Raw genomic sequence first — 25164 nt, forward strand, 5'->3', positions numbered from 1 at the left:
GATCCTGGCGTTAAATTTATTTTCTTTCTTTTCTTTTTGGAAGTACCCCCTCTTTCCCATTTTGTTGGGCTCAGCCTTCCTAATTTCTCTTTCTTCTGCGGACCTGTGCCTGGAGCCCTCGCGGATTCTCTAAAAAAGCTACTGCCCGGCCCGCCAGGCATCAGCCGATTTCTGCTCCCACCCTTAAATTGGATGCTACCGCATTTAAATCCTCTTCCAAAGCCTGCTCCACCCACTTCCCTGTTTACTTCCGCCACTTCGAAGCCTCTCTCCAGGATAGGGATAGGGAACTTCCATAGAAGCCATTCTCTCCAATTTAAGACTCTGTAGCACTAGTCCATTTAATAGCGGCCTGAGGAAAGCCTAGTGAAGCACTGTATTGTTGTCCCGGTAACAAAATCAAGAGGAAAGAAAATTTTATCGTGGAGCGCAGTTTTAACCGCCACCGGCAAAAAAGGAGTACTTCCTGATGCCAGCATCTCAGACAACTCAGCCAATGCCACATATTATCATGCCGCACTGGGAGTCATCTGGGAGTCATCGGTCATTCCTTTTTTTAAAATCAGTTTGCTTTAAGTGCGCTGCAGTGGTTGAAAACCAAAACCAATGAGCATTTGGTGCCCCTGTCATAACTTCTTTATGCTGCGATTAACCATCACTATGCCTTTTTCAACCTTCCTGCTGTCCTAGTAGTTCCGGCACTGTGCACACCACAATCTGCACTTGCTGTACTATTGTCCTGATATCGTCATGGTCAACTCCCTGGGCTAACTTTTCTACCACTTGTTCGGCACCACCGTTGTGGTCATCATTCAGTCCCGCTGCTACAGTCACTAGATAGCACCCTGGTGTGTGAATGTGGGGAGGGGAGTAGTTTTTGCTGCGGACACATCAACTGCTGTAATTACAGTGCACTTCGAAAGCAGCTCGTCTACAGAAAGCATCTCAGCATGGAGCATACGGCTGCGCTGGAGAGCTTGTAAAGAGTTGATGGCGTCTCCAAATGAGCATTACAGATGATTTAATAAAACTTCTGAAGAAACACACCCACCACGGGAGAAGCTACCGCGTTTGCCATTTCTAGCTCTTAATAAGAGTAACGTGCTGATCTCGGAGGAACTTTATTTCCTGAATTCTTTATAGCTATTTTTTTAGGTTTTTTTGCTAAAGCTGTGTAGCTCGAAAAAAAATGACAAGCCAATTTGGACAGCCATGCCAGCATGCTTATTAGAGAATACAAAGTTTCTTAGTATCTTGGATTTCCCTTTATGTAAAAAAAAAAAAAAAAAAACCAATTTGCTGGCAATAGACATGCCAGAACTTGAAAAGCATGATTTTTCATTTCACCTGGGTTTGATCCCGGCCATGGCGGCCATGTTTCGATGGAGGTGAAAAGCAAGGAGCCTGTGTTATGGTTGCTACCCGTGTACTGTGCAGTGTTAATGTAGGTTAAAGGTGATTAAAATTTCCGGAGCCCTCTGTTATGGCCTACTTACTGCATAGCCTGGGCTGCTTTGAGATTTTAAAGGCCAACTCTGACACTTTTCTACCTGCTTAGATTTCGTCGAAATTTTCACGGTCTGTTTTCCTCTGTCTTCTGATCCTTTGTGCCAAGTTTCACAGCTGGTTGATATTTGTTCCAGAGTAATTGAATTTCATATACAGTAAAACCTCGTTACAAGAGACACTCAAGGGACCCGAAAAAAATGTCTCTTGTAAGCATGGTTTCTTGTAACCAAAAATTATAAAAGCACTGTGTTGATCAGTTTACTGCACATCAGCACATGAATGCATTTACACGCATTAACAGGAAATTGTTCAGGAAAGCCTAAAGAAATTATTCATACTAGTGTGTATTTTTGTGAGTGCAGAGTGTATTCCTTCCCAAATTCTGGAGGTAAAGCACTTCACCTTGCAAGCCTTACTGTTGCTCTAATACCTTTGAAGCACTCTTACATGCTTGTCACCCACAGATGCTGACACTTTTCCTCTGAAATATCTTTGTACTAGTCATCCTCTATGCCACATGTGCCATTTACTTGCGCGAGAATTGCACAGTCTGTAAGCTCTTCGGGGGCACACAAGATCCACATCTGCAGATACGAATTCCTCAAAAGATTTTGGTACCTCAGCAGTCTCTTGGATGCTGGCCCAAGCTTCATCTTCAAGGAAGCTTTCCACAGTATCCGTATATGGACCCTCTTACATCATGTCACCACATTTAAAGCCTGCTTGTCTGAAGTCTTACAGTGAACAGTTGTGCAGTCTTGCTGCCTGTCGAGCAACAGACGTTCTACCAACCTTGCTTTGTGCAACAACTTGACTTAGTGCCTAATGCCTTTGTCTATTGGTTGAAGGTAGAGTGTGAAGTTTGGAGGGAAAAAATAACTTTGGTGGCTTTGAGCACGAGAACTTTGGTGCTGCAAGAAGCATTGTCCACAAAGAGGAAGGCATCAGGATTCTGAGCTTTCATCTTTTGATCAAATTTTAACAGCGAGGAGTTAAAAATGCTGGATGTCATTCATGCATTTTGATTTGCTTCGTAAGAGACAGTAATGCGATACCAGTGGCTGAAACAACGGGGTTGTCTTGACTTCCAATCATGGGGAAGCACTACTTCCAGTTCCTGACATATACAACAAAAAGAATGCTGATATGGAACAGAATTTAGCTAATGGAATCTGAAGTGCATCATGTACGAGTTGGCACGCTTCAGCTGCATTGCATGAGCACAGCTGGGTTGTGTCTCTTCTAAATAGTGAAGAATTTACTCTAGGGACCTGCAAAAGTTGCCCTTAGTAACAGAGTGTCTCTTGTAACCATGTCTCTTGTATGCAATGTTGTTAACATGGCAGACATAAGAAAACCAACCAAACAATTTTCAAATGTCTCTCATAACTGAGTGTCTCTTGTAACAGTGTCTCTTGTAACAAGATTTAACTGTATCCTATTTTCTGCCTTAGTTGGGAAAATTACTACAGAAAAACGTGCATGGTCTGATGTCATACGATGTGCGGCCGTCGATATTTGCTCTGCGTTGACAGGAGAAAATTTCGAGCCTAATTTTGGTCATCTAATGGAAGTAATGATCGACTCTATTGCTAACGGTTGCCAGTTTTGAGGTTACATGTGACGTCACTCACTGGACGCACTGTCGTGACGGCATTGCGTAATCTGAACACAGTTTTGGTTTTGCTGGCTCTCGCAGTTTTTAAAACATGCAAGCTTTGTGTTTTAATAGCTATTTTGTGTACCGTAGAGTGGGGACTTTATGGTACCTAATTTTATTTCAGTTCAAATTGTTAAAAAATTTAATAGTTCGCCTTTAAACCTCATAGACACGCCGATTATGCCTTTTTCGCATCAACCATGCCACACCACGCAGCGTTTGGTAACGGGCAACGGTCGAATTCAACTGCGCTGCACATTATGGTTCCCTCTTTGCTGTAGTGCATCGCAGTGAAGTTCAGTGATGCTGCCATGTCCATGTATTCTCGGGTCTTATAGGTACGGTGCTGTGATGTGGCATTGTAGATAACCTGAGTGAAGAACAGAAAATGCGTCAGCACGGGCGTCAGCTCCGTGCCCCAATAGGCGACTGACAATTCCTGCTTTTTGCAGGCCATAGCGTCGTCACACAGTGCACTATCCATAGTCTGGCCTGCCCGGTCAGTTATGTGGAGCCGCCAGGAGATGGCGCTGTTCACTGACGCCTACAGCGCCACGCTGCGATGATGGGGTCTCCTATCCCGCAAACAATTTTCCAAGCACCTAACAGTTTTATAGTCATTCAGGCTACTTTGTCGCTGACAACTTCGCTCATTCTCTAGATTGACCATTGACCGTCTCTTGCTTCTTTTGTTCCTCTGCACTCCACTGTTTACATACGCCACTTAAATCGAATTGCACAAATGTCTACGATATTAAATGTAGCACATAAAAAGACTAGTGCAAAACACGGGGACAAAGGACAGCGCCTGTCCTGTCATTTTGTGTTCCTCTGTCCCCGTATTTTGCTCTGGTCTTTTTATGTGCTACATTTACATGCTACATTTGCTAGTATGAACCAACTGGCCCAAAGAGTTATTTTAATCAAAGTAAATGTAGCATTTGCTAGTGCTTCCCCTTCCAAGTATTTGTCGTAGAAATTGCTGCAGCAGGACTTAATTTTGTCTAATTTCGGCGCCAACACCCGGTGCACGCTGTGACATTAGTTGGGAAGGAGGGGGGGGGGAGTGGAATGAGACATATTTTGACTCAGTTTCTATGATTTTTTGTTATCACTGCAGGACCACTGGAAGAAGCAAGCAGAGCAAGAGCAGCACTCGGCCTGCTGCTAGTAGATTAACTGTTATTTGCCATCTATTTCTTTATAAGGTTAGTATTGACACCAACAGTGATACGCATTTGCAGAGTGATCACGTCTCCACAGTTCTTGATAAAGAAGGGTAGCTCACCATGGGACAAGTGATAGGAGAAGGGTAATAAAAATTGGGAGATGGATACAGAGAAAAATTTGGCACTTTGCAAAACTGCTGGCCCTCAGAAAAGAGGAAATTAGTTGTGCGACCAACACTTTAAAAAATGCCTTATAAAATTCAGGTTTTACCGCGTATGCTGATGCGTAGGGCGGCTCCTTGACTAGGCCGAGCGGAATGCTGCTGCTATCCTTTTTTGACTCTCCTTTGATATGAGTACAATGCATAGTGTATTTTGAGCACTGACTGCATCATTTCAGCTGCTTGCTCTTGGGCCCACTTAATATCAGCCTTAAAGAGTGTGACGTAACAGCGTTAAAGGGTCATGGTTAGCCCTCCGGTTAAAAATATTTTCCTCCCCGGGAAGTGAGAAGCTTCGCCCTTAGAATGCAAGGCAGTAAACTTTACTCCTAACTCCTAATACTCCTAACAAGGAGCCTGTGAGTTGTTTGAATAAATAAATAAAATAGTAATTAGTAGCGTAGTTACAGCCACCGCAATCAACCAATTCTGTCGTTTCTCCTCCTGCTTCCTCACAATGTTTTTTCACTCTCCTACCTGACCGCCTAGCCTCCGCAAGCCAAATTTCTCTTCCTCCTCCACGTTTGGTGGTAGGCAGGGTGTCTGTAGGAGGGCACTAGGAACGGCACAGCATACAGAACGATCTTGGAACAGGGACTCCGCGTGTGTGACATCAAAACAGGTGAGAGAGAAGCGCGCAGACTAACAGTATTCTTCACCTACCCTTCACTTGTCAGTCGGAGAGACGGATCAGTGAATGCCGTCTTGGCTTTTGACATCACAGTCGAGGACCGATGGCCAGAGTAGAAAGCTTTTTGCTACATTCTGTCACGTGCATTGCTGTAGTATTTTGCAGAGACTGTCTTCAATACCTCATCAAAGCAATGGGCTTGATTGTGTAGAATGCTGTACCTTGAACAGTGGTCGTCGTTTGAGGGCTAGCCTTGTGGCTCCTTGTCTGCATAGTTTTACTTTGCCACTTGCTTAACTGGCCGTCTTATATTTGTGGCTGTATTATGCGAAAGCATATCGAAATCGTTGTGCCGAAAAGCTTTAAGAAATGGGTTGGAAAAAATGCACATGTGATTTTCTATTAAAATTGTGATGAAATTGTTTCTTGTACAGCATTTAGGATGGTGTTATATCGTATCGCTTGCCATTAGTGTTCATATGTTAGTCAAGTTGGAGGCTAGTTTGCAATAGGGATTTGAACCAACGACATATGCACCTCCAATTGTATGGCGTTATTTTTTTTTTTTTTTTTTTTTCGAAGAGTTTGCCACAAGGCATAAGTTGAAAGGGGGAATGGGATGCAGGAGATAGAAAGTTAAAAGAAGGAGTGCAGTCCAGTTGTGCTTATGTATTCGAGAAGGTTGGCAGTATAGCGATTGTCCATTTCTCATAATCACTATCGCGATTCCACCACAGGCCCACCTTCATGATTATCCGTTGCCTAATGTGCGTTGTTGATGGACACGTCCACAACAAGTGACGCACATCGCAGACGTCAGGTGGAGTCTCACAGTGAGGGCACCTGTCAGTCACTGGTAGGTCTTTTTCCCGCCATCGATGTCGAACAGAAGGGGTCAGATACTGGACAGTTGGACAGATACTGTGCCTTCCTTTACCCTAAATCCAAACCAACTAAAGACATGTAACACTTTGATAAACTGTTTGCAAGTCTCTGAATGCCACAAATTCACAGAATAAAAATGCGGTGTCAAAAGCACTATCGCATCTGCTCTTAAGCGAAGCTTCAGCATTCTCCTAATTTCTTTTATCGGACACGTACTCAGTAGTATACAATTGCGTGATAGTACATCATTGTACGAAAGGTTATGCCATATGGATATAAACCACAGCTTTAACCAAGCTGTATGAATGTGCGCGCATAGTCTAGAGGCAGAGTGTCTGAGAATCTAAGGGTCTTGGCTAACTTGATAGATATAGATCACCTCATCCTCCCACTTCGGAAGCGAAGTCCAAATTTGCAGCGCCTGCCAGTTTGGCTATGTCATGCAGTCTCGTGACATCGCACCACTCGATGACCAGTCAGTGCACGGCACTGTCAGAGACATGCTCATGATGTTTCGTTCATAACCGCAACGCCAACAGGAATCAATATTTCATGTGCCGATGTCATGCCTATAACGGTGCGCAACATTTTAGGAACCACAGAACCGCCACAGATATGCCCTGTGCATTTGAACTTATTTATATAATTACAAAACATAAAACTGAGCAGGGGACAAGACCAGGAGAGAAGCAAACGGGACGGGCTCAGACTAACAACTGATATATTGAAGTGAAACCCCTTTCTTTCAAAAGCAAAATGCATGCGCCACAAACACTCAAAGCACCACACCCAACGAAATCATCTTATCAAACTAAGAAAGGAAGCTCTTATACAGGTATCGATGCTTCACTAGCACACTTATCAGACCCATAACTTACAGTGTGCAAGGCTTCAATGATTTCACGTGCCTTTCTGTCTCTTGCACGCCCTATAATCTTTGTATGTGTAGAAAGTGGTGTGCATTGTTCTTTTTTTCTTTCTTTCACAAGACTGACAGTTTCTTGGCCAGTACTGCCCACAATGCGAAGCCAAGTTCATGTGCTTTTGGAAACGCTTATTAATGCAACATCCCATCTGCCCTACATATACGGAACGGCAGCTGAGAGGAATCTCATTAACAATTTCTGTTCTGCTAAGCACGTACTTGGATCTGTGGTTGATTCCACATCCTGCTTTTATTTTTGTTTTGTTAATTAAAGGGCAGAGCTGAGATAGCTTGCATGGTGCGGAAAAAAGAACATCGAGTTTCTTTCCTTTCGATGACTCAGTTTTATGTTTTATAGTATGTCATACCTACTAGCCCCTTATCGCTGCTCACTCTTGGAATTTATTTATTTCGATTCGTTTCTCTCTCTTTCTGGTTTCGCTGGCCACGACGTGACGATAGTAGAGAGAAAACTACCTGTAATGACTTATGCTCGCAATACAGTGGTGTGTTCGTTGAACCCTGCTATGAAAAGCATGGATAGGGATGCTACTTCTGACCTGCCGTGGTGGCCCAGTAGTTAAGACGCTCGGCTACGGAGTTAAAATTTCTGTATTCGAACTCGACCGCGACAGCTGCGTTTTGATGGAGATGAGAAGTGATTGTTTATTAGGAATAACATGCTGATTATGTGGAGAGACTGAATAGATGTGGGAGTGGCGTGTTCCGGTGATGGTACCCTAGTTTAAGGGGAACACTCCAACTGGAGCATGCCCGGGAGGGGAGAGGACAGGATAGATAGGAGGAGCTGGGTGAGATGTGATGGTGGAAAGCGGGGAAGTATGAAATGAGACACACATAAAAGATAGTGTGTAATGAGTGGGCAACCCTACAAGGGAGGTGCACAGATAGGTTAGCCGCGTGAAGTTTCAAAGTTTTAGCTTTAACTAGCACGACACTGCACGTTTCAGTTGCTGTGCTTTAAAAAGCGAGCCTCAAGGTCCGCTCGTCGAAGTAACGTACGTAATGCGCTCTGCATTTTGTGAAGGGGTCCAATGTGAAAGGTGAACGCCTAGGGAAGGCAGAGTTCGGTGTACAATGCATGAAGCTTGTAACGTGCACTAGCAAATGTGGGGCAAACATAGAGCAGGTGCTCGACGGTTTCCAATGTGCTGTAACTGCAGCGCACAGTCATTGCACAATCCGTCGCCTAGACTGCAGATGCTCTGGCGGTATTCTGCTGTCCATGCGAATCTAGTTCTAATGAGAAGTGTCCTAGCTGAGCAACCAAACTCTTGGGGGGGGTCATGGGAGGTTGCCCACTGCGACTGGTATCGGAGTGGCGTTGCTCGATGGTGCACCGAATGGCGTTTTGAGCCACGTAGAATGCGTTGTTACTGCCACTGCATTGTTACTGCCACTGTGTGCCGCTTTAGCAAAACAGTCAGCGGCCTCGTTACCAGAGACGCCCATGTGTGGTGGTAGCTACTGCACTACAGTGTCTGCACCATGGTCACAGACTCCGTACAGCTTGTGCAGGAGGCGCTCGATGCAGGGGCCAGCACGCTCGGGGTGTTGAAGCTGTGTGAGCGCCGTGTATGAATCACCGAGAATAGCGAAGTTCTTTAAGTGTGGAAAATCAATAATAATGTCCATGGCTAGATGATAGCTAGCCACTTCAGCAGTTGTAGATCACGAGTAGTGCTCCATGCGACAATGACGGTCAATGCAGAAGTCGGGCGCAGTGAAGGCAGCTGCCGCAGTTGCATAGTTTTGTAGCATAGAGCCATCCGAGATAAGGAGGGCCCTAGAGGCCAAGCCAACCTCAATGCTCTGTGCCACTTCTTGCAGAATGGCGCATTCGGGTGTACGAAATTTTGACTTCACATCGGGAAGAGAGGTGATGATACTCAGGGAAAATGTAGTGAGGGGGTCACAGGGAAGGAGCAGGATGGTCACCACACAGAGTGTGAAATCAGCGTGCTGCATTTCCTATGCACGAGTAGGGTGAGGAGCAGAGTCTGCGAGAAAAGCCTGCGTGTCAGCGGCTTGGTGCATCGGCTCGATGTGGTTTAGCATGGTCAGCTCGGAGCAAAGCTGGCCAAATTTGGAGCTCGGCGCTGGTTGCACCGATTTACAAATTACTAGGCAGGCCCGCAAAACATTGGATTGGTTGGGGTGAATATGCTCAAGGGGAAAATGCATAAAAAATTCGCGGTGTTGCGATCCCGCCACAGTCTGAGTGGGAGAGGGGGCCCTTAGACTTTTGCGAGTACGTGGGTGTCGTTGGTGGCCACACGTTTGTTTTCCGCGCATATTGCCACAATGTTATCGTACTGGTGCCGCCATGTGGCGAGCTCGGAAGACTGGCACGCGCTAGTCTTCTTCGCTCTCGGTGCTCGCCCGCCAGTCGGTTCCGTGCCTGATCTTGCCGGTGCTTTTACTTGGTCCTAAGTAAACCTGCTGAACCAGTTTCACTGGCTTCTGTGACATTTTTGGTGGAGGTGCTGGGTAGAGCCCATGTATGAAGAGCCTCTGGCTGCCCCCTACGCCCATCTACACACCGTGGACACGACACCTGTGCACAAGGCGAGCCGTCGCTTGAGAGGCTTAGCACCCGAGTGTGGTCCTCTTGTTTCCTCACCGCGAACCACGATGACTACAGCGGCAATTCAGACCACTACTCAGCTTCCCGTGAGTGCCCAGCAGCTGATCTGCCATACTCCACGTATGCCCACGCCGTTTCATGGTGACAAGTCCGAATACGTTGAGGACTGGCTGACCAGCTACGACCGGGTCGCTGTGTTTAATGCGTGGGATGAGGAGCGAAAATTGCAGAATGTTTATTTCGCACTAGAAGACTCCGCCAAGATGTGGTTCGAAAACCATGAGGCTACCATTTCCGCCTGGCAGGATTTCCGGCGGCAGCTGCTCGCAACATTCGGCAACGATGCAAGAAAAGAGATGGCCGAACTCGCTCTACAGTCCCGAGCACAGCGGCCTAATGAAAACATCACCATGTTTGTGGAAAAAATGTCTCTCCTTTTCAACCGGGCGGATCCGTCCATGTCGGAGGTAAAGAAGGTGCTCTACCTTATGCAAGGCGTCAAGGAGCAGCTGTTCGTTGGCCTAGTACGTGACCCTCCACGTACTGTTGCTGATTTTACAAAAGAAGCAACAAGCATCGAGCGTGCCTTGAATCAGCAATTTGTACATTTTGATCGCTCTGCGAACATCGCTGCTGTAGACTTCCGCTTGCCAATGGCCGGAAACGACAGGGAAGCCCTTCGCGAACTTATCCGAAGCATCGTGCGCGAAGAGCTGCAAAAGCTGCCCTCACTCAAACAACATCCACGTGTTGCGGGCATCTCGGATATTGTGCGCGAAGAGCTCCGCCAAGTAGTGCCATCAGTACCGTCACCCCAGCCGCCTGCGCCACAGATCATGACGTACAGTGACGTGTTGCGTACCCCTGCGCCTGAACCATTAGCACCCTGCAACCCTGCTCCTCCCGCTTGTCCTCCACCCCAATATCCAGTTTCGACTGGTGTGCCTGAAGCTCGACCACCCGTTCGCAAAGCACACGGGTGGTCGGTAATCCTCGGTAATCCTGTCGGCATTACAGGGGCGTTTGCGAAAGCCGCTCTGCTTCGCAGGGAAGGCATGTTGAGCAGTTGTGATCCATTCCAAACTGCAAAGCGCCATTGCCTCGACTTTTTCCCAGCCTCCAGGGTTAACGGCATGGGATGATTGGTGATGCTAAGTGACTGTTTCCCTCTTTTGATTATGGGAACGACTGACGCCATCTTCCAATCTGGAGGGAAGTTTCCCGATGTCTAAATTTCATTGAAAGTGGCCAGCAGAGTGAGCCGTTGTTTGTAATACACGCTAAGAAGTATCCTATAGATAATGCCGTCAGGGCTGGGAGCACTGTTGCTGCCTATGAATTGTTCTAGTACAAAGTTGAGTTCGTGGAGGGTAAATTCTGAGTTGTAAAGCTCCGTGATTGCCTTTTGCAGTTGATCGCTAGAAGCAGGAAGTGTATTTGCACCGATGTTGTACAGGCACAGCTGAATGGTCAGCTAGAACTTCGGCCATTTTCACAGTGGTAATTTTGTGGGTGATGGCAATGGCCAGAGCAGGGCAGCGAGGCACACTGGGATAAAGCATTCCGCTTAAAATTCTCCGGGCATGATGAGAGCGTCGTGGGTTATTCAGGTCAGAGCAAGGCAAGGCCCAGCTCTATTTGCAGCGGTGGTCGGAGTGGCAATGAGATGACAAATAGCATCGAGCCTGTTGTGAAGTCCAGTCCTGTCATCTGTGCCCTGTCCATGCAGATAGCTCGACATTGGGCCACTCGTCTGCCTGCTCGTGCGTTTAATCTTGCACCGAGCTTCTGACAGGTACAGTACACCGCACGGTTGAGGAACGCACACAAGCACTGATTTGAGTAAAAAAGTCGCTGTCCCTCGGGCATGGTTGGTTACACTGTTCCCAAAAGGTATTCCACTTGACAATATGGTAGGTGAGGGTAGCCGCACGGTCACTGAAGGAGGGGATAATTGTAATTTGATAATGACTCAAATCTTGTTTGTTTGTTTCACACTGCCACCTGTAGGCACATCTTGGCGTAGTGAACACAAGATCGATATTTGTGAGCTGTCCCACACGTCGCACATAAGTGAGGCAGCCAGTGTTGGCGTTTGTGAAGTGAGTCGATTAGACTGCAGTTAGGAGCTCGCATCCTCTGCGATTGACATGGCTGCAGCTCCACATGTGTATGGCGATGATATTGAACATTTTATTGTTATCTCTTAAAGTGGGGAGGATGGGAATCGTATGGCTGAGAGCCCCTGAGCCCCAGCTGCCGCCGCGGCCGAGACAACTGCTGCTGCATGAACAGCTGGGCTCGAGCTGCGCATCAGTGCCTTTCACTGCTCTGTGGTATGAATATTAATGGGTGTGGTTGACATTTGTAGACATGCCCATGTGCATGCAAATCTTAAATTCATTGGTGTAGTGATCGTGGTAGATGAGGGCGTACAATGTAGGGTGTGGGTATGTGTTGGTATCCAGGTGATGCCAGGCATGCTCCAAGGTCTAGGACAACGTCTTGTCTGCCGCCGGGTACAATGCTGTGGTTCAGTCGGTACGCCCAAGCTATTTCACGGTACTAATTGAGTGTATCCTTGTGAGCACTCGACGTTCTTTCCTGCTTTTGCCCGGTAGGCTAATTGGTGAGCAGTGTTATGGGTGGAAGTTCTGTGTTGCCAAGAAGGCGGAAGTATGCCAGGACCAATATGAGGGTAAGGAAATGGGAATTTCGGCTGGGATTTGCTATGCGGGGTCAGATGTTCAGCCATGGGCCGAATATTTGAATATAGTTTTGGACGGCGCACTTGGCGTCACTTATAATGGTAGTGGCGTTGGTGTTGAAGAGGGCAAGTGCAGTGGCTGTCTCATTTGTCGCTTGTGCATCGATTGCACATATTGTGCAAGTCCGAGCAGTGCAGTTCAGGTCTGTCACCACCGCTGTCATGACAGGGTGGAGGGCATGGTCTGCTGCGTTCGTGTACACAGCATTTGCATCTTGATGGTAACGCTACAGTAGTTGTTTGCATCTTGCTGTTATTCCACATGGAAGTCAGGAAGCATATTCTTTGGGATTGGCGCACCGAAAGCGTGCTTTGATAATCAGTGGAAGGGTGGTTTTCATCCAGGTCATTTCTTTGTGATGTATAGCAAGCTCTTGGAGAATCCATCAGCCGGTGGAAGTGGTGGTAAACCGTCTATATTGTGAGTAGAGGTGAGCCTTGACCACTTCTTCAGTTGTGTTGTGAAGGCCTAGCACTAGGAGTTTCTCTGTAGTGGTGCCTTGAAGGATCCCTAGTACACTTCTGTGTGCTCCTTGGCTTAGGCAGCTAACTTTGTCTTGGTTATTGATGCACGATTTTGTATAAGCGGTCACTTAGTTGATGTGGCTGAGGACGAAAGATTGGGCGAGCCGGATGAAGTTCGATTCCTTCATGCCAGTGTGGCGATTTGAAATGGGGTGTATGAGATGTGTGGTTTGTTGAGTGATGTGGTGTGCAGTAGGTGTGCAGTAGGAGCCCCCCCCCTTGTCTCTACATAGTCATACAGGAGGTAAAGGATAACGTGTGCCATTGATTTTTTTGAGAAGAACGGAGGTTAGCGCTAGTTGGTGATCATTCATGCTTAAGCAACAGCGCTAGAGGACGAAGGCAAGAGCAAGATGGGACAACACGACGGCGCAAAAGCAAGATGGGACAACACGACGGTGCCGTCGTGTTGTGCCTTCTTGCTCTCGTCTTCGTCCTCTAGTGCTGTTGCTTAAACATGAATGATTTTTCGAGACATGATGTTAATAAAATGGGACGTAGGTGTTCATTTTGTTGTGTTGACACCTAATCGCAACTTCCTTTCTATCTCCTCTAATCATGGTTTGCGTTGAAGTTCGCTTTGCACCCAATCACGCAGTGAGCAGCGCAAGGACGACACCTACGAAAGCCGGAAGTGACAGGCGTAACAGGGTCTAATGACTGGCACGTTGAGGCAAGAGTAGCCATGCCCGTGTATGACAGAGGAGAGGCATGCCCCTGCTGGGAGGGCAACTTATTGCATGTCGTTTCAGCATCAGTGATGTGTTTGCCGGGATGAAAGTCACCAATGGGGAAGCTGAGAACTGGAGGGCAACTTATTGCAGTGCACGGTGTTACAGAAGTACGGGAAGGATGCGGGATTTGACACTGCCAAATTGTCATTGACAACTTTGGCATTGAAATGACCAGGCATTATGTAGACATGTAGGCTCCATGGGGCAAAAGGAAATGCTGCATTCTCGTGTTTGCGTGCTTGTTTTTAAGGTGAAAGCCTTTCTAGACTCGTGGAACTAAATGCCGTGCACGGGATCTGTGTATGGAATCTGTGCATTAAATCTGTGCGCTGATGTGTCACTGCTCCACGCCCCTGATCGTGAAACGCACATCATATTTCTTTGTCTACTGTGAGGATGATAGTAGCGATGACAAAGACTCTGTAGTTAGTGATAATGGAAATGATGACAGTAGCAATGAAAATGACAGTGCATTTAGTTGATAATGATAATTAGAGCAAATGTGATGCACCGTATGCAGCAGCAACGCTCCGGCTTTCGTATTTCTGCAGTGGAGATTCCACAGTGCTCTCGGAATTTTTTCCTCTCTCTGTAAGAGGGGCCAGTGTCAGGTTAAGGCTTTGAGGCAGGGCCCGTAATTTGGCAGGACAATTGTGGTCACTCGGGTCACTGCCATTTTGTATGTTTTAACTTTAGATGCTCTTTTTTCTTGCATGTATGCATTGGGAGAGCGTGGTAACCTTCATTAAAGTTGAAGGGGTGTGATGGGCAGCAAGTAACCAATCAGGTTGATAGTGGCTGTAGTTGGCTATGTGGGCTAGGCCCGAAGGCACTAAAACTGAGCTCGTTCGAAGGTGTCGAAACTTCAGAGCTATGGCTTAGCACGGCATCTTCGGTTAGGCGGAGGTAGCCATATCCAACTTTGCACAATCTTGCAGTAGGTACTATATATTTTGTAAAGTTTTGTGTACATAAATTTCAGTTTATCTCATAGCTCTTATCCAGTGTCGTCGTCGTACAATCTCCTCACCACTTTCCGAGAACCACACCTAGCAAATTCACATTCATCATCTTGTCATGACCATCATGACTCATGACTAAGCATAATTAAATATTACCTCTGAATTGTGCGTATGAAACCCATGGTGCCATGTACAATGACAGTGTGTGTGCACATGATATGGCTAAGCATATGACGGACCATTCAGGTGATGCGGGGTCGTGGCATGCATGTCATGTCACAACTTGTCATGACTAAATATATTGGCAGGGATTAATTGGTAGTGATTTTTTGCATATAAGCCACGCAGCAGTAGTGGTGTGTGTGAGTCGCATGATGAGTCACCTCATTGGGGTGGCGCAGTGGTTATGGCATTCGACTACTGTTCCCAAGGATGCGGGCGGCCTTGGCGGTAGCTTTTCGATGGAGGCGAAAAGCAAGATGCTAGTGTGCTATGTGATGCCAGTGCACGCAAAAGAATCCCAGGTGATCGAAATTTCTGGAGTCTTCTACTACGGCATCTCTCATAGCCTTGAGTCGCTTTGGAACATTAAACCCCACAAACCGAACCATCATGTGACTAGTCTTGACGCAGATGCATCAAGGTTCTGGAAGGGTATGTAATATATTCTTTGCGAAATGTGTGCAGAAGAACCTCATACTCAAAAAATTGGCAAATTTACACACGCACAAAGGTCAGATAAGGCGAAGGTAAAGAGCAGACAAACTACTGCAGTGCTCCAGAGGTCTTTGAATCATGCCAGTTGTGAAAATTCTTGTAAGGAACATGTAGTTTGTAGATTAGTGGAATAATAGAGCCACACGAGCATTCAGGCGCACGGCACCAAGCTCTTCAGTATTATGCATTCGACCAATAGACCCAAACCAAGATTCTAGTTAATCTTCAGTATTAGAACTGCTCAAAAAGCATTGCTTTGCTTGTATATGGAAGTGCTAATAAATAATGTGAAAAAATCGGTTGTTTGTTCGGACTGAAATTTAATGTTCTTAACCTACAAACGACTGCAGTGGTTTTGTGTGGAATGAAAGATGTCATAGTGTTATGGGTTCTGAAACCCAATAGGAAATGACATTAAAAGTCGATATCGACGCCGCGCTGCGGTCGATATCTCGATGTTTAGGTTGGCAGATTTACAGAAACTTTCAAGTTTCAGCGTCACTTTGAATGCGTTTTACTCCTCATCTGTAGCAAACACTTTAATGTAATGCATTTCCAGGAACATAACCACAGGCTTAGCACAATACTAAAATTTGGTGTCCGGACTTTTTTAATACTGAATTGAGAGATTTACGGTCTTCGGCTGTTGAGCCAGCAAAACTAAAATACTATATCACCTGTCCGATCGCAGCTTGTTTTTAGAGCCCTAAGGGGCCGAAGTTATTCCAGACCGCTTAGCACGACATCTCTTGTGCCCTGTATGCAGCTTTAAGAAAAGCCTAGATTTTTTTATCACGCTTTCTTCTTTCTTTTCCCATAATCATCTCTAGACACGAAACATGAATGTGGTCTGTTTAGTCACAGCAGTAATGATTATTCATTTATTTTCAGGCATGGACGTTCGCAGAGACCCCCGATATGACTCAAAATTTCATCATCTGCCAGCCTGGAGTGATGAAGTGGCAATCAAAGGTGCTAGAGAAATTTTAATGGGCCTCAAGTACCCAGACGACCAAACGCGCCGCTCACTGTACGCGTCCTGGCTCAAGGTGTTCGCCTCCAATCAGTGGCATGACTCCTTTGATGGCCTTATGTTGGAGTGTGTCGCGGCGACACCGTCGCCAACAAAGCCAGAGCAGCCATTGTTCGCTAACATCTTCAGGGTGCAACATCCCGCTGATGGACCTATTCCTGACGTCCAAGAACCTGTGCTTAAGCTTAGTCACCTGCCTGATCTGTTCGTTCATAACCAAGAACCAATAGAACCGCTACCCACCTCTCCCGGCCTCATCGACTACCTGGTGCAACTAATCCGAAGTAGTGACACTAACCGAGCTGCTCTCGATGAAGCCGGCCTCATAATTGGATTTTGCTGTCTAGTTCTGGCCGTGGGCTCCGTCGAAAGCCAGTCGTTTGTGCCATCTTTCTTTCAACGACGGTTAAAGCAAGCTTTAGCTACTACAGTGCCCACAGCATTCAACGGGGACATATTTGTGCCAACTGAGAACTTTGTCCGAGAAATGGCATTCAAAAGTCACATGGACAATGGCGTAATCATGCCTTTCCTCGTCTGTCTGGTCCTGGGCCAATACGCCTACCACATGAGTGCAGAGGTTTCCCTCAGGTAACAGCAGGAGAACCAGCCTATTGTGATTTTGCATGATGCATTACTATAACTAGTTCAGTTATTCGTATTACAATATTAGGAGACCCTGGGGATTAAAAATCGTAGCAGAAAGGTTATAGACCTTATGCGAAATTGCTGCCATCTATAGGACCTTCAGCAAACTGCGCTACACAACGTAATGTTGAAGGGTACAGTGATTCAGCTGCATTGCTACAGCTGCTGTTGTCGCGCTAGCTGCGTCTGTTTGGTGCTGTGGTTGCCATGCTGTTTGCTCGCATTCAGAGCAAAAAATGACGGAATAATGGACGATTGACTTGTCCACGCTGCCTACATTCCAGTTTTACTTCGTGAAGTGATACTGAACTGCTAAAACTTCTTGCGAACAGCGACATCAGCATAGCTACAAACGGTGAAACTCTCGTTGCTGCTCTGGCGCATTCCTTAATACACTGCTCAAATATGCATCCAAGAAAAAGTTTGATATTACTTTCAGGTGTAAAACACGTCTGTTATGTCATTAGGCTGTGTCAGCCACCGCAGGGTGTTTTGAGTCTAGTGCAAGCAAGGCTCAACTCCTATTGTGATTTTGCATGATGCATTACTATAACTAGTTCAGTTATTCGTATTACAATATTAGGAGACCCTGGGGATTAAAAATCGTAGCAGAAAGGTTATAGACCTTATGCGAAATCGCTGCCATCTATAGGACCTTCAGCAAACTGCGCTACACAACGTAATGTTGAAGGGTACAGTGATTCAGCTGCATTGCTACAGCTGCTGTTGTCGCGCTAGCTGCCATACATGAAGTAGTTGATATATTTTGTTTTTAAATATAGGACCGGTACCTAACAAAACACTGCACTTTGATGGACCTTCACAATTCCTAATGCAGCGCATGCACTACTGTTTCCATCCTGTTCCCATTCTCTTTCTGGACGTTTAGTGGCTGATGTATCTCAATAGCGTGTTAGGAACCATGTACTAACAGATCCCCTATTCTATATGTTGTTGACTAAATCTCCCAACCACATTTGCCGGCAAAACGTGACAGGTCAATAACGTTATTCTGCGCGTGCTGATCCTCCTCGATATGTAGAGCCTGTCGTCCCATTAGGGTTCAATATCGTGAATATCGATATATTAGCAGGTACTGTTGCCTGCGTAGTCACATCGCAGAGGTGTACCTTATACCCAGACGCAATGTCAAGCTCCTTCGTGGACGTGTATTAGAGCAATGTTTTGTGGAATGCACAGTTCTTACAGTAAAGCCATTCCTCCAATGCTGCATTTTTTTTCTTTTTCTTTCCGTAATTCTTGACAGAATTGAAGTATTTCGATCTTTTTCTGTTGTCCATGGGCTCAGCAGTGAGACGGGCATCAACCATCGGAGCCTATTCAGAGTCTGTACCAGTTTCTAGCATTGGAGTATAGTTGCTTTTCTATGTCTCGAGGGGGGGGGGGGGGGGGAGGCAGGCAGTGAAAGAGGTTTTAGTGGCTTTCTTGCTTCTGAAGATTTTGAACACGAAAACCAGGGTGTCTATACTCCGCTTCATACATCAAGTTCAACGCAGCGAAAGCTACGCAAGTAAGCACACAAGAAAAAAAGGAGGCATATCACTACGCGCTCGTTTTGTGGCCTAGTGGTTTCTGTGGAAACAGGCTCTATTACAAGCATGCACGTTTGCAATAACTTCTTCGCGTGTCTGGACATCTTCTCAATGCGGATCTTATAGAAAAAATCTGCTCTGAAGATGCAGTCGAGGTCGCTGCATTGCGCAGCCCGGAGGGCACAGCTGGCAGGGTTGCAGGGAAACGAAAACTCGACACGAATGAAGAGGACAAACAAAAAATGCAAATTCACCGAATCCTATCCTTTCTTCCTAAAAGAGGTGTTTTTTTATGAAGTTTATGGCAAATGTAAGATGTATTAAGCTTGCAGACAAAGCTACTATGTATTGTTTCCTCTAGTCGAGAGCAGGCACTATTTTTCATCGCAGATGCGGGAAGTTCAAGCAAGAGCTCTAGCTTTGGCAGTGTTGCAACCAGGAAAACCAGGAATTGTCAAGGAAATTTCGTGCACCGGGAAATATCGGGAAAGGAAACCATCAAAAATTTCGCCACGTCACATGGAAGATGGCACGATATATTCTGCAGTGCATTTTCATTTTAAGCTTTCGCACAGCAAGTATGTTATTCATGCAGATTTTTTTATATATCGCAAGGCAAGGTGCGATATATTACTTTGATGCCAGCGCATGGCTGAGCTGCCACAATAGAAGAACCAATATGCACATGAGTTGGGTACTCAATAAAATATACGGAAGCGCTGCGTGAGAGTAGTCCGCAACTAAAAGCAGGAATAATAGCACCGGCAGCAGCCAGCGCGAAAGTGATTGACCAGCCGAGCTACAGCTGAGGCCCGTTGTGACACTCCAGAGGTTGACCGCTCATGTCATTGCGATCTCGCCGCAGGTTCCACGCTTCGTGTCCACAATAAAAGTGCTTAACACTTTCATGTCCACAATCACGAACTCGGTACCAGCATCGCATTCCGCGCTAAAGCCAAGGTGAAACTTGCATTGGATCGCAGACTTTCCGGATGCGGCGGTGGCGTCAACTCTGTGTATCGTAATCCGGGATGCAATTCGCGTAGTAATTTGAACCCGCGGTGTCGTTATCAGGCAACGTGGTTCATGTTCCCTGCACATCTAACAAGTCTGGCACCGGCTGTCACTCAGGTCCCAGCAGCACGCTTCTGGCTGGCGTCTTCTGGTTTCTGTTCCACATCCGTTTCTTACGGCTTCCAAAGGCTCGTTGCACGCACGGTTACAATCTACTGTTTTTTGGCATCTCGATTGCAAGGAAAAAATCTGCACAAAGCTGTGCATCAAGAAACACGAGCACAAACTGAGACGCACATGAAGCGGCAGCCATGGCGGCGAACGTAAAACAGCAAAAAAAAAGAGTGACGCGCCGATCACACCAGCCAATGGGAAACGCAGAATGGCACGCTTTTCAAGTGTGCCGCTTGAGAGCTAATCGGAGACCATAAACGGCCTTCGGAAAATGGGCACGCAGAGCCAGTCCGCTTGAGTGAAGCCATTTTGATATAGCGTAAATTGCATACAAAAGGGCCATTTGTTTAACCTTCACCAGCTACACCAGTGTAGCAAATGTCCTATACCTACAATGGATTTTTGCTGCACTGGTGTAGCTGGTGTAGGTTAAACAAATGGCCCTATAGGAGATATTCACCGAGTTCGTACTACCAGCTGGCACGAGCATCGTCACGCTTCGTCCGCCAAGTTGGTTGTCGCCGGTGGCATCGGCAAGTGTCTGCTCGCGCAGTATCAGGTTCGCTGTCAGGTGCCCGCCGCACATTGGAAGGGAACCATAACGATTTGTCAAGTTGTTAAATACTTCCGCATCCACTTTTCATAGTGGAGCCCTTTATGCGCATGGAGTCTGCAGAGGTATTATCATGCTCCGGGACATAGCACTGCCTGTTTGATGTTTTAACAGGCATTCACCCAAGCAACAGCTCAACAGTAAAAGTGGCCAGCTGCCCATTGCACGCAACATGACTTGCAGCTCAATAAATTCGTTGTTAGCTGCCACTGAGGCAGAACACATCTTGAAGAGAGAGCGCATTAATTGTGCCTATTCCAAAGCTAACATGGCTACGAAACGCACATTTCTAGTATCGGTAATCAGCAAACTGCCGATCGAAGCTTTCACGGGCACTGTTCCAGCAGTAAAGCAATGCAGTTTCTTCATATGGGTGACAAAAGGTTCCGATGCCTTCGATTACACCAGGCATTGTGTATACGGGGTGGCCAGTTTTTCTAGCACGATATCCCCCCACCCCTCCCCCCGTCCTTCAACAAATCTATAGTTATCTGATCCTCTCCAGCTGCTTTCCCTCTTTTCATAGTTTCTATTGCTTTCTTAACCTCGTCCTTCATCACTGGTGGAACGTCTGACTGTTTTTCCCTACTCCCAGTCTCATTATGGTCCTGACTACTTTGACTACTGTAGAGATCAGTATAGAATTCCTCAGCTATTTTGACTATCTTGTCCTTATTCGTGATGGCGTTACCTGCCTTGTGCCTTAGCGCATATATCTGATTTTTGCTTATGCCCAATTTCTTCTTCATCGCTTTAAGGCCTCCCCCGTTCTTTACAGCATGCTCAATTTTCTCCATGTTATACTTCCTTATATCGGCCACTTTGCGCTTATTGATTAGCTTTGATATCTCTGCCAATTCTATCTGGTCTGTTCGATTGGACGCTTTCATACTATGGCGTTTCTTAATCAAATCTTTCGTCTCCTTAGACATCTTACCGGCATCCTCTCTAACTATCCGATTGCCTACTTCTACAGTGCACTCAGTAATGACATCTCCGAAATTATTGTTTATTTCTTCTAGGGTAATGTCGCCATCCTAGGTAGCGAAGCACTGGAAGTAGTAGGCGAAAAATATGTCTACTTAGGACAATATGTGAAAATATGTCTACTTAGGACAAGTAGTAACCGTAGATCCGTACCATGAAAAGGAAATAACAAGACGACTACGATTGGGATGGAGCGCATTTGGCAAGCACTCAGATTATGACTAGCAGCTTACCGGTATCGCTCAAGAGGAAAGTATACAACAGTTGCATCTTACCTGTACTCACCTGTGGGGCTGAAACGTGGAGGCTAACCAAGTGGGTTCTACATAAGTTGACAACGCAGAGGGCTAATGGAACGAAAAATGGTAGGGGTAACATTAAGAGATAGGAAGCATGCAGAGTGCATCAGAGAAATAACTCAAGTTACTGACATTCTAGTGGAAATCAAGAAGAAGAAATGGGCATGGGCAGGACATGTAGTGCTAAGAGAGGATAACCGATGGTAGCTTAGGGTAACAAACTGGATTCCAAGGGAAGGAAAGCGTAGCAGGGGGCGGCAGAAAGTTAGGTGGGCGGATGAGGTTAAGAAGTTCGCAGGGGTCAAGTAGATGCAGCTAGCACAGAACTGGGTTAATTGGAGGAATATGGGAGAGGGCTTCGCCCTGCAGTGGGTATAGTCAGGATGATGATGATGATGCTGAATTGAAGCCTGGATGTAGTTGACTATATTTAATTCATCGATAAATTGAATGCGTAAATACATTAGAATTTCGCGTTTTAAGAGAAGAGTGTTGCGCCTTTGAAGTGCTGCAACGTGTTTTATCTGGATACCTGGAGACGTAGGACATCTCTCGACAGCTTGTATGCATGAAGCTGTAAAGCCGAGTACGATTTTGCGATCTTTCAAAGCAAGGTAAATAAGATACCATTTTACAATTCAGGCACGCCGTTAATCGAAACTGCACCTACAGCGCAAGAACCACGCGAGAGCAGATCAACACAAGGCCACAAGAAAGAAAAAAAGCTCAAGGGATATAACTTGTTGGTTCTTTTCTTCAACAGCCTTATTTTAGTTTTGCATACAAGGGACACAACAGGTAGTCGGCATTATCGGGGACAACGAGCATTAACCCAGTTGGCCATGCTACCACCTACCGGCGCCCCTACACCCTTACTATGCCGCTTGCCGCTCCTCAATTCAGCTAGGTGGCAGCAATTTTGCATAATGTCTATACCTTGAAAGGTTCCTGCTATAATGTTTTAGCATGCGCTTATGGTGCTCCGCTACCTCACCGACAAACCCGGGTTCAGTCTCGGTCACGGCAGTCATGTTTTGATGGAGGTGAACCTCTGAGCGCCCGTGTACTCGGCAGTGCTGTTAGTGCATGGTGGCACCCTGGTTAGTGAAAATTGTATCGAGATCTTCAGTATGGGGTCCCTGATTGCCGGAGTGACTTTGGTACGTTAAACCCTATAACCCTAGACTGAAACCGATACTCTGGAAAGAAGCCTGCCAGGCACTGAGTTTGACATTTTTGTTGTACTAACTTGCCTAAGCCTCCTCATTATCCCGATACTGTGGAAGGAGGCCTTCTGCTAGGCACTGATTTCGATGATTTTAATGTACCAAGTTGCCCAAGCCTCCTCCTTAACTCGATACTCTAAAAGGAGGTGTTTTACCAGGCACTGATTTTGATGTTTTTGATGTACCAACTTGCCCAAGCTTCTTCCTTAACACTGATTTCAAACTAAAGACTAAGCTGACAAGCACCTAAAAGCAAAAAGAGTCGCTAAATGCCAAGGATTCTGAAGGTTCTGTTTATCTCTTGTCCCGAAGCTTACGTTGACTGCCACAATTGCTTGTTCGGACATCATGACCAGCATCCTTGACCTTGTATCACCAGCTGTCACTTCTCTGCCTTGGCGCCAACCAGATTTCTGGTATTGGGTGTTTGACCTTAGAGATGATATGCAGCTATTGTGCTCACCACCACACCGACTATTAGCTTTTCGCTGCTTTCAAGATGTGAGCATGCTCAATCTCCCCAGCAGCGCAAACCTTAGCCCCAGTATTAGTACAGTGCTAGCAATGTCCGGCCCTACATAGGGCCTGACGCTGCAAACGCTACCAATACTGGGCCTAATTTATTCATTCATTGCTTCCATGACCTTCACTTGTTTACGTCTGCTATTTATTTTTTGAATTTGTCTCAAATATTATTTTCCAGCGCTGACATCAGCTTCCTGAGAGAAGGATTCATGAACTGGACGAGATACTGCCGCCTGGAAGTGATAGACCTTCTGCATGTCCTAGAAGAGCAATCAGGGCTTCATGCCACAGAGATTAACTCGCTCATCCAGTCGCGCAATACACCTCGGCTTGTGATGGAGTCCGCGGCCGATGTCGCCAAGTATCTGGAGGGCGCAGGAGGTCCAATGCAGACAACTAGGCCCTGGTGCCGCGCTGTGAGCGCCAGTTTCTTCATGGACTTAGACTTGGGCAGCCACCTGCAATATGCCGTGAGGCTGACTGCGTTGCTCGAGTCTGACCTTGAACACAGGCTCTGGGCGAGGGCTGAATTCTCGGTTGTTCCGCGTGCGCACGTCCAGGAGGCTCTAATCTGGGCCAGGGAGTTTAAGCGTTTCCTGCAAGAGAGAAACAATGCAGACCCTGAGGAATCTCCACTGCTTCAGACTGAGGGCTAAGCGGAATTCCCCATACTGACTTACATAACTGCCATTCTGACACCTCGTAGCACAATGTATTTTTTTTTTTTTTTTTTTTCCCCCCCCGAAAAGTTTGCCACAAAATGTATTTGTTACCAAGTGAATGCCGGCCGCATTCGAGATATAGGGGCCAGTTTCCTGCCGTTCCTCACATTTTGGGAAGCATAGAGATGTGTTTCAATAAAAGTTTTTTTTTTTTTTTTTCAAATAGTCGTTGTTTGAAGTTCTAAACCTAGAGATGTGCTTCAATAAATACTTTTATTTATTTTCAAATAGTCATTGTTTGAAGTTCTAAGCTGTTTTCACACTAGGGTTCATGTTGTGAATGTATGGTTTCTTTTCTGGCACTGTTCAACAGCTAGTTTTTAAGTAGCACCTTCATAGTTTAAACAGGAAAATTTTATGTCATTGACACTGGGGAATACAGTATTCATTTCTTCTCACATTTTGGGAAGCACAGAGGTGTGCTTCAATGAATGTTTTTATTTATTTTCAAATAGTTGTTGTTGTTTGAAGTTCTAAACTGTTTTCACACAAGGGTTCATGTTGTGAATGTATGTTTACTTTTCTGGCTGTGTTCAACAGCTGGTTTTTAAGTAGCACCTTCATAGTTTAAACAGGAAAAGTTTATGTCATTGACACTAGTGAATACAGTATTCATTTCTTACATTTTGAGAAGCATAGAGATGTGCTTCAATGAATGTTTTTATTTATTTTCAAATAATTGTTGTTTGAAGTTCTAAGCTGTTTTCACACGGGTTCATGTTGTGAATGTATGTTTTCTTTTCCGGCACTGTTCAACAGCTGGTTTTTAATTAGTACCTTCATAGTTTAAACAGGAAAATTTTATGTCATTGACACTGGGCAGTACAGTATTCATTTCTCACATTTTGGGAAGCACAGAGATGTGCTTCAATGAATGTTTTTATTTTCAAATAGTCATTGTTTTTTGAAGTTCTAAGCTGCTTTCACACAAGAGTTCATGTTGTGTATGTATGTTTTCTTTTCTGGCAGTATTCATTAGCTGGTTTTTAAGCAGCACTTTCATAGTTTAAACAGGAAAATTTTATGTCATTGACTGGTGAATACAGTATACATTTCT

The 25164-nt window shown here is 45.8% G+C and overlaps 1 protein-coding gene across 15 annotated transcripts in view; it reads left to right on the forward strand.

The window, feature by feature from the left end:
- LOC146206288 (uncharacterized) overlaps nucleotides 1–24264 on the forward strand; it is an 84417-nt gene extending 60153 nt beyond the window's left edge. For 9 of the 15 annotated variants that reach the window (XM_084590913.1, XM_084590909.1, XM_084590903.1 and 6 more), the window contains 4 exons: nucleotides 4290–4377; nucleotides 5049–5181; nucleotides 16205–16937; nucleotides 23564–24264. In XM_084590913.1, the coding sequence (XP_084447039.1) occupies nucleotides 16207–16937; nucleotides 23564–24041 (1209 nt within the window). In that variant the 5' untranslated portion in view covers nucleotides 4290–4377; nucleotides 5049–5181; nucleotides 16205–16206 and the 3' untranslated portion in view covers nucleotides 24042–24264. Of the gene's footprint in view, nucleotides 1–4289; nucleotides 4378–5048; nucleotides 5182–5927; nucleotides 6047–16204; nucleotides 16938–23563 lie in introns of all 15 variants that reach the window. The other 6 variants (XM_084590914.1, XM_084590906.1, XM_084590915.1 and 3 more) reach the window with 4 other exon arrangements.
- Nucleotides 24265–25164: the final 900 nt, after the last annotated feature.

This window comes from Amblyomma maculatum, chromosome 1, assembly GCF_055883805.1.
Source record: "Amblyomma maculatum isolate TAMU_Amacu chromosome 1, ASM5588380v1, whole genome shotgun sequence".
In the NCBI taxonomy this organism is placed as follows: domain Eukaryota; kingdom Metazoa; phylum Arthropoda; class Arachnida; order Ixodida; family Ixodidae; genus Amblyomma; species Amblyomma maculatum.